Below are 19,178 nucleotides of genomic sequence, written 5' to 3' on the forward strand. Positions count from 1 at the left end.
ACCATTCTATGGAACTTTCCATGTGCTTCAATCAAGAAATTATTTTTCTAATGTAACCATGCACTACACTTCATATGGTGTAATTGAATATATTCCTCAGTGCTTTGTAATGATATGCAATGTCTTGTCTTGTTTGAGTGGTCAACACGACTAGAAAAGTGCTGTAAGTACAGCCCATTTACCATATTACACGTCTTTTCGCTTTTTTTAAGGTATGTACACGTAGTAAACATTTGTACCATTGACCACTGTGTAGCAGGAGCAGCAGTCAAAAACTTAGGGGGAAAAAAAACTCCTGTGGGAGGGGAACAGAAGTCAATCTGCACCGCCCAGGCAGCACAAAAAAGTTTGGAAAGTCCACGCATCGTCACTTTGCTGAATGCAGCCACATCCTCGTCTGTGGATTACAAAACCTTGCTTTATCATTCAAGCCAGCCACCAACTTAAGAAGTAAGTTTTGACTGAAACCCTTTCTTTTCACTCTCTCGATCCACTCTTTAGGGATGTGTTTTTAATTTCCTAACACCCAGTAGACAATATTTTTTCAAACTCCTCCTGAGCAAGTCCGTATTTTATGTCTTTCAAAACGATTAGGTGGGATAAAAAATCGGCAGAATATACGTCTAGAGGATGTCAGATGTTTCACTTATGAAAACAAAGAGCTGTGGACTGAACGCTGTTTACTCCACATCACTTTGACGGCTGGAAAATCTTATAATTTCCCTTCAGACACATGTTGCCTGTCCCACCAGTTTAGCGCACTTTGTTTGATCCTTTGAGCCTTTTAGTGGTTCTGACACAAGTTGAAAGAACGACTCTTGTAGCGCAATGTCCAAGGAAATAACGGGGCTTTCTGTTTTCCTTTGGAAAAGCATAAACAGTTTACACAGGCTCTTCCTTTCCCTCTATATGAATTATATAACGAGAGCAGTCTCCTTCTTATCTGATGTCGGCATTGTGATATTATTTAAAGAAAGCGATGCCATAGTGCTTCCTGAGACATTCCGCCAGAAGTTTAGTGACCACCATATAACCTCTGGGTCGGACCCTAGTTGTGCATCAGGAACACACAAATATTGCGAGATTATCTCAAGAGTTAATTCCGGTTGAAGGTGTTTTGTTAATGACCCGTTTATGTTATCAATTTTAATGTTAAATAGATCATTCATTACATTTTCCATGGTAAAAATTGCGCTCTAATTGTGCATATTAATCGTTAATTCTGGTAAATCAGGAATAGATAGGCTAGTTTTGTGTTAGGGTTAGGGTTAGGGCAACTTTTTCGTGACACCATCTTGCAACAGTAGAACTGACACATGTGGTCAGATTCTTATCAAACACTTTTCCTCACTGGTTCTCAGATTCTTTTTCCCCCTGACCTTTCCACCTTTTTAAGACTTTCTCTGTCACTTCCACAGTTATTGCTGATCTGCCACCAGACAAGAGCACTTCAACTATTCCCCAAGCATCTTCACACCCCAGAGAGTGAGATTCAGCTTTTCCAATAAGAAGAAGAAGAAGAAGAAAAAAAAAAACTTTTAAGAGATGGAGGGTTTTGTGACAAGGTGTGCCCTTCTGTGCATCACCATTGCAACCTCGGGTGAGTCTACTGGTTAACATTCATTACTTTTAGCCTCAGAAAACAGACCCCGGGCCATTAAATTTAGAAAATTTTGGGCCTCTTCGAGACAGTTCTGTCAAGGTAAAGTTGAAAGGCATATCAAAGGCAGATATAAATCTTGTCCTGCCTTGTGTTCTGAAGTCACAAAATAGCATTATGTGCTCCAGTGGATGTACTTGCATCTGCAGAGAGGTTATGCAAAACTAATTTTCTACAAAATCACAGAGTGACTGTTTATCCTGACAGCAAGTTAAAGATTATACACACAAAGGATATTAAAGTTTAGTAGAAAGGTGAGTATGGTTTCTAAACCAATGTAGCTCCAAGGCTGTCTCCTGATCCATCAAATCATCCAGGAAAGCTTTTCTCAGGTTTTAGTGGCTAAAGAACATTTTCTTTAAATGCATGCACAAGACACAAGAAAACATGTGGATGTTGATAAATCTGAGATCCCCCTCTGTTGCCCCCTGTGCATTGGCTGCATGTGGCTGGCTGCCCGCAACTAATTCAAACCTGTAATCCCTAAAAAGTGGTAAATGGATCAGGAGCCCTCCTGATATCCCCACGGGCCGTAATCCAGCTTCACACTGCAGTATTGCCATGGGGTGTTTGTGTCCCAGTTCCCTGCAGCACCATGATGTTCTTTGAGAACATGTATCCGCATGCTGTTTATTTAATGAAACGGGACTGAAAAATTAATATTTGTCTGTGTTTTGTACAAACTTAATCAATGTAAAGTTTCAGCTCTACTGATCTGATTTTAGAAATATCAAAAGGCTATTATAATTTATTATGAGATATTATTTTAACCAGACAAGAAGTTATTTTTTCATAAACTGATTTTTAAGATTAGGTGGTATTTTCAACACTTTTCTAGTTTGTAGACAAATTGCTTTTGGTTGTTTCAAATTCTGACATTAAGAACAAAAACAAAAAACTCTGCCTCAAGCAGCTCTTTTAAAATGAGTGTAAATGTAAACTACAACTCCTTTCAGTCCATAAATGTCAAAATTAAAATGCACAACAAAAGTTTCTCTGATGTAAAGCAGTTTCAAAGTGAACTGTCAACAAAATAAACATATATGCTTTCATTTTCAAGCTCTGCTTGAAGGTGAAACAAACATTTCAGTGCCAAATAACATTTTTTTTCTGCTTAAGGCATGTAAACATACACCAGAAAAATGGCTTGCTTTTTGAATAAGTCAAAATGGCCCTGGCAAGCATGCAAGACTGTTAAGATTATGTGCCAGAAAAACAAGCCTGTTTACTAAATCAGGCTCCAATGCTGACCCACTGTATGACAAATCACAATATTGCCTCAAGTACTAAACATCCTCTCAGCAGGGGTGATGATGGCAGGGATACAGAGGTATGCTTTGACCAACTGACAGACCTGTGGAGATTTGACCTTATGTGTCTTTCCACTGCAGGGGATCAGTCTTACTGTCTGCTGGTGGAGTCTGTAAGGAGCTGTTTAGGTCAGCTTTAATTGCTTCTGTGACACATAGTTCTGTAGTCACAATAATTTTTTCCTTCTCTCTCAAATATGGCTCCAAGCATCTTCGTTTTTACTTCATATTTGTGCATCTGCTACAGCAGCTTTAGGAGAAGACCCAGAGGGAGCTGTGACATTGTTTTCATATAGCAACACATTCTGACCCGGAGTACTGAATGCTGGAAGCATTAATCAAAACACATATGTGACACACATGAGTTCTTTTATCTTCTGTCTTGCGTGTTGGTCATTTTATGGTCCAGTATTGTCATATTAATTTGTCATTTTCTCTAACATTGTTAACTGGGTTTAGGACTACATTTCGGTTAAACAAACATGAAAAATGACACGCAACATCAAACATTAAAAAAAAGACATCCCCAAATTGATGCTGAATATGGAGATATGAGAAGCGACTTTACCAGCACATCTAATGTAATTCAAAGTCAGTTTAATATGATGGAATCCTGTTCAGCAGCAAGTAACTGTGAGTGCAGACATGATGTGAAAGCTGCTGAAAGAAGAAGTAAACACTAAAAAAGTAAAAGTAAATCAAAAATAGCCTGCAGCGAACCACAAATCCCATGACACACTTGGCCAAAGCAGTGGTATATTGTGTTTTGCTTGGACTCAGTCTTGATTTAGCTTTAATCTTTTTTTTTTTTTTTTCTTTTTATGTTTGACCACCCTGTCAACTTTTTTTGACATCAGACTGCTGAAATCTTCCTGTGATGTCGAAAGCATGGTTTCAGTGCAGCAACCATCAAACTCCCAGTTAAACCAAGAGCACCACTTACAGCCTTGTTGTATAGCTGCTGGATTAATTAATTTATTTTCATGTGTTTACATAAGAGATACTAAAATTTGTGGATTTGCTCATCTCACCTAATGTTCTTAAATCGTAAACATAAATACTGTTATAATACGCTCATATAGATTCCCACTGACTCATCAATGCACCTGTGAGTTGTTTATATATATATATGTAAGGGATAATGCCCGACAAGGTGCCCATTATCATAAATTAATGGACGACGCGGAGGCGTAAACCGTCTGTGGCTTTCTATTTAAATAATCCAGCAAAATTTATAAACTCTAGCTTTTTTAAAGAATATGCTTGATGGCTCACAAGGTAAATCACAGAAAAAGTGTGGTTATCTTGTCTAGCCCACCAGAGTGTGTCTGTAGTTCAAACACTGGCTGTCTGGCTTCCTTTCTTAAGGTACAGGCAAAAAATAAAATTAAAGAAAAAACCCAGAAACTTATTTAATCCTACTCTACAATTTGACTAACAGATAATTTTGTTTTTGGGGGTCTGTCTTAATCATCTTGGGATTATGAAGCCCAGCCTTTGACTTTAAAACCAAACTTTTTTGTTTGCAGCTCATCTGAATTCTCTGAGCAGAGTTCTATCAAGCTCCAGTAATCAGATAACATTAGGCAGGTTAATTGTGATAAAAATGTTGTAGTTTGTTTTGGAGGTCTTAGTTCAGCCTGCAGGTTTATCTTTGTGCACCTGTGGTGGGTCCATTTTTCAGATTTCCATTTGTCATTTAACTTCAGATATTTGTTTGCCTTGATAAGATTATTCAGTAGTGGAATCTATTTCCCCTTTATATTAGTTTAGCTGAGATACTCATTTTAAATAACCTTTATCAGTGGTACATTATTTCAGTGTGGGGATGCTCTAAAGACTCTGATCTCTGACTCCAGCACAATGACTGAATGAGATTTGCATAGCACATCATGTACAAGACATTTCAAAGTGCTTTACATAAAACATTAAAAGCATTACAGCGGGGGGCAGGAAGCAAAAACAAGTGCATTAAAAGCAAAATTTGAAAGACATAAAAGAAATTAAATAAAATTAAAGAAAAAAGCTAAAATAAAATAGATAAAATGCAAGAAATAAAGGTTAATGTAGGGAAATTAACAGTTGTTTTGATAGTAGGCAGCAAATAGTAAAGTTTTTAACCCTGATTTAAAACTGCTTAGAGTTTCAGGAGACCTGCAGTTTTCAGAGTTTTCAGTAGATTGATCAGTAATATTAAAAGGCAATGCAGTTTTTCATTTATTTTTGTTTTAAGGTGGCCAATTAACCCTTTAGGTGCCAAAGTCACAAAATTGCGACAAGCACCAGACAATTTCTCAAGAATGAGAGCTTAAATCTGTTACCACTTTCCATAGGTAGATGGCAGACATGTGAATCGTCAACAATTGGCCTCCATCTTCAATGATTAGACCACTTGGCAAATAATATGCAAATGTACTGCATGATGATGTCACTAAGTACATGAAGAAAAGGCTGGCTGGATAACAAATGTTGCATTTCGTAGTTCACCTTGTGTAAGATAAAATATGGAATTTAAGCTAAAAAATAACAAAAATGATATAAAACAATAAAGGAAAACCAAAATTTGCAAACACAAAATATTCTATATTTAGTAGCAGAATTAAGTTTGTAGATTGGCCCAGCATGACACCTTGCAGCTGTGTGGTTACAAGGCATTTAGGAAGGATGATGTGGCACCTTATGAATGTGGGTATTTTGTGAGGGAGCCGATAAATGATTAAATCCTGTTTTTGTTTGGATGAAACACAAAAAAGTACACACATTTCCTTTTTGACACTCTAACTTTTTTAATAGGACCTGTAATTTTTACAAAGCTGGAATTAGATAACACTGGTGATGTCATTTGTTTTTTTTCCCCAGACTTGATAAAGCTTGAACAATGCAACAGGTAATTTAGTTCTCTTTAAGGGGAGTCATATTTTTCTCTATAAAATCAGTCGAGTTGCCCTTTAAAACTTAAAAAAAATCTAGAAAGTTTGGATAACACTTTTTTTTTTCTTGGTTGTATTGCCAGGCATTGCGTGACATTTTGTCCAACCAGCAGCCTATTACATGTGAAGCAGTCGTATGCGCCCTCCTTAGAAGATGATTTTCAGATTATGTTTTTCAGACCAAGCACAATAACCGCTATCACATAAGCTGGCTGTGGTAGTTGCACACATTAACAATTATCTTTGCGTCTGACTGAAGTCTTTGTGATTTTCATCCACTCTGTATGCGGCATTTCCTGGCTGGGAAATAGTGTTGAATATGCCCCCTGCTGCAACAGCTTTCCCAGTGGGATTCAGGCTTCATGATGTTAACTACCAGACCTCCTGCTGCACTTTTGCCAACCCCTGAGTCTCCCGCCACGGGCTGAGGAAAAAGTACAAAAGTGATTAGCGAGCTGCTGGAGGAGGAGGGAGTGCTGTCTGAAAATGGATCTTAAAGACGGACACAGAGCTAGACAGACAGTAACACAAACAGAGATAACAAAATTCATAAAGGCTGATTCATGGAGACAGCGAGGGAGTGGGGGGTCAAATCTGTGTGACTGTCAAACAGCAGATAAGTGGTTCAGAGGAAAGATTGTGGAGAAGAGAAGTAAATAGATTGAAAAAAACAGAAATATAGGAAACAAGACTAGTGATAAAAGAGTGGAACATGTGGGGGTAAGAGTGAAATTATCAGTCAGAACAAATGAAAATCAGAGTAATGAGATGTAAGAAAAATATTCACACAAAAAGAAATTTTATTATCTGTCAGAAATGGGATGTGACGAATTTTGAAAGAAAGGAGAATGAAAAAAGATGACTCAGAATTCTCAGAAGTCAGTGTAGCAAAAAAGAGAGAAGGGAAAAAAGAAAAAACATCATGTTAAAAATGGCTTTGAGAGTCAAAACAGTCCACTTCCCTTGTTTTACTGTAGTGAGCCAGCTCAGCCTGTAGTCAGACTGGGTGGCAGGGAGACGCGACCACTTGTCGCTGCCTCAGACCGATTTCAATCTCTTACAATGTTATGCCCCTCCCAAATAACAATCCATTTCTGACTGCCTTGCTTTTCCTCTGTTTGAATACAGAAAGTAGTGTGGGGGAGCCTTACTAACACCATGTTCTCTCCTCTGTTTTTTTCCCCCCACGTCTCTTTTACTGTTCCCCTCTTCACAATAGATTCATTCTGACATATAAATGATGATATTTGTTGGATCTGAGATTCTCACTCTGATTTAAAATGGTAGAATTGTCTTTTCTCCCTATTTGTGTCGACTTTGGGTTATTTAAGTTATTCTTGGGGCAAGTAAATACAAAGAAACTGAGGGGAAAATAAAAGAATTTTAGGGTAAGACTCAAATATTGCATTTTTTTTTAAATGACACTCTATATTTCCATTTTCCTTTTAAGCCTGACTCAAATCTTTAAAACAGCAGTTTATCATACTCTCATTGATGGTCAGTATAACCCAGTCAACCCTGGGGTCTGCACAGAAAGGAAATGTACCTGTTAATTAAGATGGAACACGATAATTAGGGAACACTATTGGTCTGTCTGCTTATTCACCTGAGTCTTTAAGTCAGTGGTGCTGAGTCAGAGCAGGGTTAAAGAAACCTTGTGACAGGCCAGCATTGTATTTCTTAATTTCACTAACCTTTATTCATCAGGGACTTTATTTAATGATTATTCTGCGCAGACCCAGCCCCCACATTTCCTGGAAGAACATGTGCAAATTGTTACAAGTTAAGCTTCAGTTCCCTGTATTTTCTTTTATGCCAGCTAATATTCCAAGAAACATAATTTGTGTAATTCAGATTCTTATTTTATGAAATGTCATTTTTACTAAGTACTTTACATTTTAGCACATTTTCTTCTTCCTTGTAGAAATCTGGTCTTCTCCATTTAAGCAAATAAAGCAGATCATGCTTCCCTTTACTTGGTCAGCTCCAGTGTTTTGAAAATCTGGGAGGTGGATGTCCAAAATGCAAAACTCATCACTTCTAAATAGATTTAAACTTTTAGAAAAATACATATTGCTCTTTAAAATGAGATCTAGTGTTTCAATTAAATTAACCTGTATAAATAAAGGTGAGAGAGAAAGAATGTTGTTGAAGCTTGAGGGTGGACTGATCAGCCAATCAGATTAATCTCATAGTTTCAGTGTTTCCTGGTTAGGTCGCAACGGATGTGACCTCAACTCAGGAGGTTGATGTTTCAGCCCTATGTTAAACAAAAAGTTTATACTCCTCATTATTTTTTAATTAGTTGACTTATTATTTTTATGTTTATTAATTTAAACTAGTTGGTTAGCTTTAGGAAGATGATGGCTTTGATTATATTAGACTCTTTCCTGATGATAAGGATGTAAGAGATTTTTGAGCAGTCCTAACAGCAAACTAATGTATATGTATTTCCCCAAAATTCACGTTCAATCAGCATTTAAGAGTCTAATTATGAGAATACTTCCTCCTAAGAGTCCTGCTCCCACACCTCCCTTAGTGCACTGGCTTCAAAGTTACATGGTTCAAACCCTGAGGGAATATTTCTTGAAGCCTGTAGCCTTTGTAGAACCTTCAGGGATCATTTTCTTAATTCTTTTTTCTGGAGGCTAATGCTTGCTAGAATATATAATGCTTGCTAGAACATATACATCTTATCTGAGGGAAAGCTCATTTAAACATTTGGAGCACCAAGAATGAAAAAAAAAAAAAAAAAAAAAGTCACCAACAATGGTCCAGGACTGTTAAGCAGCTGGAATCCCTCATCAGACAAGAATTAGACAACATTTATCCTTTAAACTGCAGTGACTGGTCTCCTCACTGGCCAGACATTTACAGAGAGTTGTTAAGAGATGAGGGGATGCTACACAACAATAAACATCACCCTGTTCCAACTTTTTCAAGATGTTTTGCTGCCATCAAATTCAAAACGAGCTACTATTTTCCATGTAATATACTAAAAACTACTGGTCAGTGCAACACAATCAGCAGCTATGTGTTGTATAATATAATGGCAGAGCCTCTTGATTCAAGTACTGGGTGGGTAGTTTTCCTGTTGATTCAGGTGCCACACTGCTCAATCTGTATGTAGTGAGCTGAAATCTCTCTCTGATGTCTGGTTGTGTGTGTATGTTGACTGTTTGCGTGTAAGATTGATGTTATAGGAAAATTCTCACTGAATTTGGACATTGGATTTTTCATTTCGGTGATATGTCAGGGAGCAAAATATAGTAAGCAAAGAAAAAGCCTTGACAGATTATTTTAATCTTAGCTCAAACACTATAACTACAATATATCAACCAGTCAAACTCTGGATACTCAATAATCTTTTCACAGATGCTGCCTGAATAGATTCACATTGGTCAAAGAAGTCTCTCTTTTGTACAGACATGTCCATTAGTTAAACTGTAAAAATGAAATCATAAACTTGAAGCTGTCCCATAGTTCTCTTTATGTTTTGATTCAAAAACCATCCTGTTCTTACAGCCAGAAAAGACTATGCAGTGCAGATTGGTGTTTTTTTTCACCGAAGCTTCCTCCTACACTTTAAACTATAAATATGTTTAGGAAATATGAGAGCCTTCATTACTATTCTGCCTTCATATCAGAAAGTATTAATATTTACTGGCAAAAATCAGTCATGAAAAACAAGCTAATCTCTGCTGCTGCTACATGAAGCATATGTTGTGCAAAAGCCACATCAATCCCGAATGATTGGGAGCAGCCACTGTGCCATGAATCTCTTAACGCCTCAGCCTGCTTCAGCTGCATACAGTTAGCATGAAACTGGCTAAATTAGTCTGTCTATCCACCAATTAACTTTCAGTTGATTAATTGTGTTTTGCTAGTGCTCTTCCAGTATACTGGGGGAAAATCTAACCATATAAGTAGACAGAGAAGACACGATACCAAGTAACTGTTAATGCATGGAATATTATAGATTATCTGAGAAAATATATGAACATTTGCATTAGAAAATATTCATAATTTTGATAATCTAAAGCAAAGAATTTGGAATAGTTAAATGCTAGCAGCAGACAAGGCATAAAGTCAGATGGTGAACAATGCAGCTGTTGGCGCTGCTGTTCCTCTGGCCTCCAACAACGATGAGACGACGGACGAATGGCTCCCAGAGGTGTAAACAGAACTAGTGTGAAGACAGGCTGTCTCCAGACCAGCTATCACATCCTCAATTCCTCTCCAGCAAACACTGGAAGCAAGACTTGGCACATGGACGCACATACAAAAGTTTTAGGCTATTTAACTGACAGGACTAATCAGCATTTTTTCTTTTCTTTTTTTTTTGATAGCAGTTTAGGTCTGAAGATAGAGGTGAGATGGCCAGGAAGGCTGTGTGTTGCATGGAGTGTGTAATGTGTAGTATGGAGGGGTGAGAGGCCAGGGGACAGTGCAGGCCCCTGCAGAGCACTGATAAGAGTTTGTTTACCTTCCTGTGGATGGTCAGGCCTCAATCTACAGTCGCGGAAACGCCAGGACAATAGGTGTGTGTGTATGTGTGTGTGTGTACGTGGAGTCAAGAGAGCAACTTGAGCATGCCTTGCAGCTCCCCTTTCCCCCTCAGACTGACTCCGATAGGACCCTCCCTCCCTCCTCCCCATCATGACTCTGTCGCCCGACCCTGGACACAAACAGTTTACTCAGCCCTGAGGGAACATGGGAGACAGTTGGTCTTGACGTTGTTTGCCGTCAGGGTTTCCTCTCCCTTTTTCTTCCCTCTCTTTATGAATATCAGTCATACTATCCAGCTGGAGCTCCTGTAAGTTTTCATTTTCCATATAAAATCTTGGCAAGTAGCTGATGCTCCTTTGCTGTGATTTACAGTGAAGGAGAGCATGAAAAACAAGGCATGAAATCAAAGCTGTCTGCTGGGTTTTTCCAAGATGAGTCAATGCTCACCTAGCTAGTTACTGAGCTGCAATAAGCCAATCCCTTGAATCTAAATTGAAATGTGACTGATGGATGATAGAAAGTAAATTGAGATGTCTGTTTTTGAAAGTCAGTACTTAGCACTGCATGAATACTCAGATCTGAGGCAACCATAATAGACCTGGGTAAACTGACACTTCTGAGATAATTATTTTACATACAACACGCCCTTTTCTAAAATGTAATGTTTATGAAAAAGAAAATACCCAATCAGATTGATCTGTAGTATCAAATGCATAGCTTTATTGTAAACATTGAAAACAGCATCAAACAATCCCCACAAAAAACATCTCATAGTTCAGTCATTTTTAATCCTTGCTAATGGCCTAGGATATGTTCACACCAATAAATAAATAAACAAATAGACAAAAAAACAAAAAAACAAAAACAAAAAACAAAACAACAACAACAACAAAAAAAAACTTATTAAAGTATTATAAAGTTCTTAATTAGTTTAGTACGTTGCTACGTGCATAAATTATAAAAACATATATCCTAAAGTATTCAGAGCAGTAATGTAATGTAATTCCCACTTTTTGTTCCTTTATGGATTCACAAATTTAACATGGATGGTGTAGTTTATTCTGTAAAGTGGTTGTCCTAAATTTGATTATTTTTAGTGTGAACTGTTGTAAATAATAGATTTGAATACCTTTTTTTTTTTTTTTGTTTAATGATTAATCACCTCCAAGTAAATCCAAAGCACAACTACTGTCCTCAGTGCAGCTACACTGCACTCTTCATAATTATATGGGTCCTTCCTGGACTGTGAAACTGAAGAGGTTCAGCTTGGCATCATAAATTAATCACATTTTCTCAAAGTATTTTAAAATTTGGAAACAATGGAGATAATTCTCTGATGCATTAATGATCAATCTGTTAACGGGGTGTGATTGGTCAGAATGGTACTCTATAAAAAGTAGAAATTATGTAATTAATACCATTTTTTCTGTGTGATACTGATTCCGATACCTGTGGTTTAATTATCTGCAGATACCAAGTACCGATCCAGTATTATTTTATTGAGAGGTCTATTAAATTTATAATTTAAATAAATTAAATGTAGGATATTGTAATTACTATCATTTAACAGCCTAAAATAGATTAAACTATAAAACATTTTAAACAATGATTTCCACTGAACTGTTTTAATTATTGAGTAGATAACGCAAATCAAAAGAATTTCTATTTAAAAAAATCTTGTGTAAGAACTTACAGTGACCGTTTCCTGGTCACTGTAAGTTCTTACCCAAGATGCCCCACGGACAGGGGCTGGCCTTCCAGGACAATAAATTATAAAACTTTGTCTGTTATTGTGGTGGCATTTTGGCTTTCTTTTGCAAATTTCTTAAAGCATTGCCTGTGTTTGTTGTTGCTGAGGTTTATTACGCTTTTCATTTAAGGCAACAAAGTCCTTGTGCTCTTTAGCAACCCAAATGCTTCATAAGGTTGCTGGTGTTAAATTTGGCAGCATTCGTACTGCCTCTGGAAACTTCAGCTCTGCATATTAGGCATGTCGCTCTTTTGCTAGTGGGATTTTCTAATGAGTAATAACACCAAATTGCTGACATAATGCTAATGCTAAATGTTATGTACTACAGGGACTGCAGCTGCTTCTCCGCCTACCAACTCAGAACAATCGTCACCCAAGATTATGAAACTTCCCGTGTCTTTGTGTGGTGGAAAAAAAGAATTATGGTTCCCTTTCCATGGTATGGGATAGTGTTTAGGCAGAAATACTCACCTTGTTTTGTTTAGGTTTGGCAGGATCGGTGAGTATTTCCAATGCTACTATTGGTATTGGCCCAACTCTAGTAATTCATACAACGATAATAACAGCTAGACTGTAATGTCTTTTGGACGTCTTTTGAGCTCACCTGTGTGAGGCTTACCTTTGCATCCATCCAGCCAGCCATCTCATCCAATATAATTAAAAAGTATGACAACTTAAAATGCAGCATGTTGAAAATAACAAAGTAGGCTTACAGACTGAACCAAGCAGAAAAAATTAATGGCAAGTTTATTATGATATGTTTTAAAATAACCACAGTCTAATGGTAGTATGCACAGTTGAACCCATAAGGGAAATGGGTGTCTATCATTTGATGAACCAGCCTTCTGTCTCCTACTGGAATATATTTGAGGTTTTGAAACTAAAATGTGAAGGAAACAGATCAGATTTTTTTAATATTATTATTTTGGATCTGATTGACTTCATTGCTTTCAGAAATGCCATTTCACTGAAGGGTGTTTTTTTAGTATCAGCTAATTGATCTGCATTGATTTGTGCTGTAACCTGCAGGTCTTGTGTATATTTTCAGTTTGCTGCGACTATTTTATTTCATCTATATGTAAGATAACATCTATAACTAATGAAAATAAAGTTGCCTTAAAAGTTAAAGCAATTCCTAGAATCACATTTGTTTTGTCTTACATGAATTCAGCCTATTTTCTGTCCCCCCCAATGTTTTCTATTTACGTCTGTTACTGACACTTAACATCTAAATGAAAAATCACTGACATCTATAAACAAGTCTTCTCATGGAATGGGAAATGGAGGGGACTGATATAAGTAGATAAAGAGGACAGATGATAGAATGGCTCTTCTATACCTCATTTACCAGCAAACCGTTTAGTTGGGCCATTGGCATTTCCTGGGTCAAGGGGGCAAAATTAATGTTCTTCATATCCTATGGTGGCACGTGAAAAGGAGAGTAGTGAAACATGCATCTACTTACACTCACGTATTCTTAGGCAGTCAATGTGATTTATGCTAAGACCTCTCGGGCGACAGTCATGGGTCGTTGACTCTGTCACAGCCGAACAAGAGAGAAATAACTTAATGGATGTGGATATTGAGCAATAGACATTAACACAGGGGGCCAGAAAAACAGGAAGTCAGCCTTGACCTTTGGGGCAAAAGAGGGGAAGAGAGAAGGCGAAGGAGTGTAGATGGTTCTCCATTTTGATTTAAAAGAAAAGCCATGGTTCAAAACAGTTAAGTATAGTTCCATAAATGATGCATCCCTCCTTAGTCCACTATCTGGTGGGAAATATGTTTTTAATTTCATGAAAAATAAGATGCATTACTTCCTGAAAATGTACAAAAAAAAAAAAGTAATTGGAGCCATGCATAAGACATAAGACATCACTTCTGCAGTTCTTACAAGTTGCATCTAAGAGATTTGACCATGACAAAGAAACTCTAAAGAAATGTGAAATGGTAATTTAAAAGAACCTCCCTCTTTACAGTCACAGATGTCACGAACAAATAATTGAATGAAAGTAAAAAATACCAACCCAATTTAATTTTGAGGGCAAGAATAAAGAACAGACACACAAAGGAAAAAAACAGATAACGTCTTATGTAACAAGTTCCAGCTCCCTCTATTTTACCTTTCATTGAATTCATCTGTTTCCATCCCATTTTATCTCTATCTTTGTCCACTCCCCCCACCAGCAGTGATGACATTGCTTTAACCAAGGCCTTTCATTAGTGCTGCTTCTAAATAAGGGACATCCGGTCAGTGTTTCAATCTTTGGAAGCTCCCATTAACCCCTTCCTTTGCTTTACACCACATCTCCTCTCTCTGATGGATGGTGGTCCTTTGGGTAAACAGACCAAATACATCATAAAAGTCAGTGGAGCGGTGTGTCATGCAGCATTTGCTTACTAAATTAGCTGTTGCTGCTATGGTATGACACTTCAGCTCCAGCTGTTTTTGGGTTGATGAGGCCTGCATCAGTCATGTAATGCTAATACTCATCTTACTCTGGGTATACTTATTTAATATTTAGGTGGATGGTGTTTTGATAGGAATGTTTCTATCATAAAGGTATGTTAATGTGAATTTTGTAATGAGGTCTAAATCCATAGCTGTTACAACCATAATGCCAAAATAACTCTGTTAGTTGGACTCTTAACTTAAAGAATAGGGATGTGCCAGTACAGTGATCTCTATTTAAGTTGGCAAATAAAACAGCTGTCATTTTACTCCATTCTCTGTCCTTATTTTTCTTTAGAAAGGAGCAACTTTGCGAGAGAATATTTTTGCCCTAGCAACCTTAAACTCACTTTAATCTAACACAATAGAACACACACACACACATCTCCCAGGTCAAACAGCAGGCATTTATAACCAACCTCACCCATGACTGCACAGCCTCGGCTTGATTAATTCAGCCTCCAGAGACATGGATCCTAGGTTAAACAACAGCCTCATAGCGGAGAGCCGAGTGAGCAGCCTTGATGGATGACTGCAGCCCAGTGTCCTGACACGTCTGATAAACGTGGAGTAGCGGATCTGTTTTTAAACAATGTAGTCCTACCCTCACATTTAACATCCATAGTTTGAAACTAGGAAAAAGCTTTTAGAATGATTAATAACAAATTTAGCTCTTTGCAGACAAGGGATCTGAAATATTTCAGGGTTTATCCATCTTTTAAATGATAGATCTCGGTCTTTCACACAGGTTTTTATTAACTGGCTTTTTGTGTCAGTGTATGACAGGATTATTACAGATAGACCCAAAATCTTGCTATTTGACACATTAGACTGGAGAATACAAAGAGTTTTGTATTAATGTTGGAGGTGTGAAATTATTTATTATAACTTGACTATACAGCTGACATTGCTTAACCCTTTGAACTTTTTGACCTTTGATTTTTTTCAGCCTCAAGTCAGACATGTGAACCAGCAGCGGTTAAGGACAGCCCACTGGTGTACGTGGGGGAGTTGGCAATGGGCTGTTGGACCAGTTTTGTCAGAGAAGACAAGGCAGAGGTCCACATCCTTAACCTGGAATTTGGCAGCTCGGTAAGCATGTCAAGGTTGTACAAGTGAATCACCTGCTTGTAGGGGGAAAAAAAATTAGACATATTCCCATATTTTAATGAAAAATAATCTTTACAACTTAATAAGTGTTAAAGCAGTGAAATGTATCCAGTATATGGAACAGGAAGTACAATTCCTGATCAAAATAAAAGTCACCACCTGGATTTAACAAAGCAAATAGGAACGGGCCTCCTACCATGCTGAAAGACACATCTTGTGATCGTGGAAAAGATGTTAGTCTGTTTAAAAAGGGTCAAATCAATGGCATGCATCAAGCTGAGAAAATGTCTAAGGAGTTTACAGAAGATATAAGAACTTTCCAACACATTATTAAAAACTGGGAGAGTAGTGGGAAACCATCAACTTCAAAGAAGAAATGTGGACGGAAGAAAATTGTGTTCAGCAATCACATGAATGTTTGGTGAAATCAAATCAAAGAAAAACAACAGTAGAACTCAGGGCTGTGTTTAGTAGTGAAAGTAAGGGCATTTCCACACACACAATGTGAAGGGAACTCAAGGGATTGCGACTGCTGTGTAGCCATAAGACAACCACTAATGAGTGAAGCTAACTGAAGAAAAAGGCTTTAATGTGGTTAGGAGCATAAAGATTGGACTCCAGAGCAATAGAAGGTCATGAGTCCAGATTTACCCTGTTCCAGGATGATGGGTGCAGCAGGGTAAGAAGAGAGGCAGATAAAGTGATGCAGCCATCACGCTAGGATTCATCGGATTCAAATAGTGAAAGAGTGGTTCAGGGAGCATGAGACATCATTTTCACACATGGATTGGCCAACACAAAGTCCAGACCTGAACCCAATTGAAAATCTTTGGGATGTGCTGGAGACGTGGTTGGACTAAAAACCTAGTGAAAAATAATGCAACACTGGATGGAAATGCATCTTGTGACATTACAGAGGCATTTCAAAAGAATGTAACAGCGTATGTTGCTGTAATCAAAGCTAAAGGTGGTCCAACAAAATATTAGTGTGTGACCTTTTTTTGTGGTGGTTGGGGGGGTTAGTTGAATTTTTTAGTCTGTGGCTTAATTTTTTAATTTGTTATTTGCACTAGAGAGTTTGGTCCAAAACAACACTTAAACTTAAGTCTAACCAACATTTTACAGTATTTCACAACATAGTTTAGACACTTAGGCACATTTCTTCTAAGTGTATACTACCATGTCATCTGCATACATGAAACATTAGATGTTCATTTATGAAGAATCTATGGATTCCAGCTTTGTGCTGAGATCCCTTTGTAAAAAGCAGTGGTAAAGGAAACAAGTTTAAGTTCAGGCTCCTTTATTTATACATTGTAAAACAAATTTACCTATAGCTATAAATAAAGGGAGCTAAACTAAAACTTTGTTTCATTTATCATCATTTTTTAGTAATTCATTAAATCTTGAAACAAATTCCTTTAAGATATTTAGATTGTCAGCAGAAAAGAAAAATGTACAATGTCCTATTTTTTTCCACAAAAGCATAGGTACACGGCACCTGATAGAATGAATGATGGCTGGTTTAAATTAAGATCTTTGCATTATGCAATCTGGCTAACTGTCATTTTGTCATGGCATAGCAGAACTCAAACTGAGCTGCTGTTGAATTATTCTTAGTTATTAGTCAAACCTGTAACTTTTGTTATATGATAAGTCAATATTTCAAGACAGCTCATTTCAATTAATGATCTGCTGAATAGGTTGGTGAGTGGGTCCTATGATGAGCTAAGATTGGAAACTCAACTCTGACAGAAAGCTGGGTAGCAGCCATGGGGAAAAATTACATGCTAATAATGCCCTAACAAAGAATCAGAATTAGATTATCAACCAAAGTTAAACCAAAGGCAGATGAGGCTAAATGGAAAAAGAGAGCAACTGGTATACATGAAATATGATGTTGCTAGATCATATTTTGATTTAAGTTAGGGTTGTGTGTGCAAACTAAAACTTTAGCTGAATAATCAAACCATTATCCCACACTATGAAATGTAAACACACTCCATATCCAGCTTTATCAGCCAGATAACAAGCCAAGACATATAACAGACACCAGCCATGACAGAAAGAGGATTTCTCCAGATGTCACAGTTTTTTTTATGACCTCTATAACAGGCAGTTCTGCAAATATAGCTATTTTTAAATAATTCCTTTTACAGCTACACTAACGCACCATTAGTGTCTTGGTCCATTTTGATTTTTAAACTTTTCTTTAGGGAATCACATCAAAACTAACCAAAGAAAACTTTTAATCTCTATGCTGTTATTGCTGTGCTGGGCCCCATTTTTCACAGCCCTACGTTGTTGGTCAGCTTACATTAGTCATTTCTTTATCAGCGTGCTCTTTTTGTTTGCTTCCTTTGTTTGCTCTATATGTAGTTCTTTCACCTATGCTGCTGATTTATATTGATTATGTCTTTTTATTTTCTCTCTATTGATCAGTCTTCCTCATTCAGTGGAGATTATGAGGAGTGAAGCGAATGTTTTCAGTCTGGCTGTGACGGTGAATGCTACAGTACAGTTCGTGCCCACACATCTCTTAATTCTTTTAAATTAATTCCAGTGACTTTCCTTTGCTTCTCAGAAACATATTTCATTTTCTTTTGCAAAATGTAATATTTAAGGATATGTATTCCAGTTTTAATGATACATAAAGGCACACTAATGCTGCTATTAGCCTCATTGATGGCCTGGTCTGTGTGAGGCGTATTACCCAACTTAGTTTTGTTTGGAGTAAGAGTGCCAACATTGTGCAAGCAGCTTATTGACTTTGCCCCAGAGAGTGGGTTACTGGCACAAATGTGGTTGAACTCTTGTGCCAATTCTTTAGTCTTTTTTAATGGACTGTAAATCAGTGAAAAATGCAGTTTGATGACAAAACAGATTTAAAGTATAATAGGAAAGAAAGGACTCACAGTCATTTTATGAAGTCCAAAAAGTAAAGCTAGACAGATAATGTTCTGTAGGAGAAAATGACAATTTTGTCTTGAGTTTGTTTTAAAATAGTTTAACTCAGTGGGGGTTGAAATAGTACATATAATGAATTTGTCTTGGAATCTGTGTGTTGCAAGGAGCATTGCAGAGGGAACATTTTGTATTATGTCCCAACATAGACCCTTTATCTGTTCTTAAGAAAAAAAATATTGTAAATGCAAAGAGTCCAGTCAGCAGGGAGGTTTGCTCTTTTATCAACCTTTCTTTGTCCTTTAAAGTGTCTTATCACCTTCTTCCCCATCCCTTTATTTTTGTACTGATTTACAACCTGCCAGGGACGTTTGGCTCTCACAGTTTGACCACCCTGAGAATTATTACAGGAGCATCAAGGGGCTGCACAGACCAGGAGAATTCATTGGGAGGGGCTGCTTGTGCAGGACCTATTGATGTCACACACTGACTTGGGTATAGTCAGGGTCTTGGCGCAAGGCCGAGACTAGACCAGCGGAGCCAATTCAACTTA

The 19,178-nt window shown here is 37.4% G+C and overlaps 1 protein-coding gene across 1 annotated transcript in view; it reads left to right on the forward strand.

Annotated features, from left to right (window-relative positions):
- Nucleotides 1-345: 345 nt before the first annotated feature.
- The window catches only part of eng (endoglin), a 41,246-nt gene continuing 22,413 nt past the window's right edge, over nucleotides 346-19,178 (forward strand). Inside the window, exons 1-3 of the mRNA XM_041969891.1 lie at nucleotides 346-450; nucleotides 1,419-1,600; nucleotides 15,561-15,703. Coding sequence (XP_041825825.1) covers nucleotides 1,546-1,600; nucleotides 15,561-15,703 — 198 coding nt within the window. The 5' untranslated portion in view covers nucleotides 346-450; nucleotides 1,419-1,545. The remainder of the gene's footprint in view (nucleotides 451-1,418; nucleotides 1,601-15,560; nucleotides 15,704-19,178) is intronic.

This window comes from Melanotaenia boesemani, chromosome 19, assembly GCF_017639745.1.
Source record: "Melanotaenia boesemani isolate fMelBoe1 chromosome 19, fMelBoe1.pri, whole genome shotgun sequence".
Taxonomy (NCBI): domain Eukaryota; kingdom Metazoa; phylum Chordata; class Actinopteri; order Atheriniformes; family Melanotaeniidae; genus Melanotaenia; species Melanotaenia boesemani.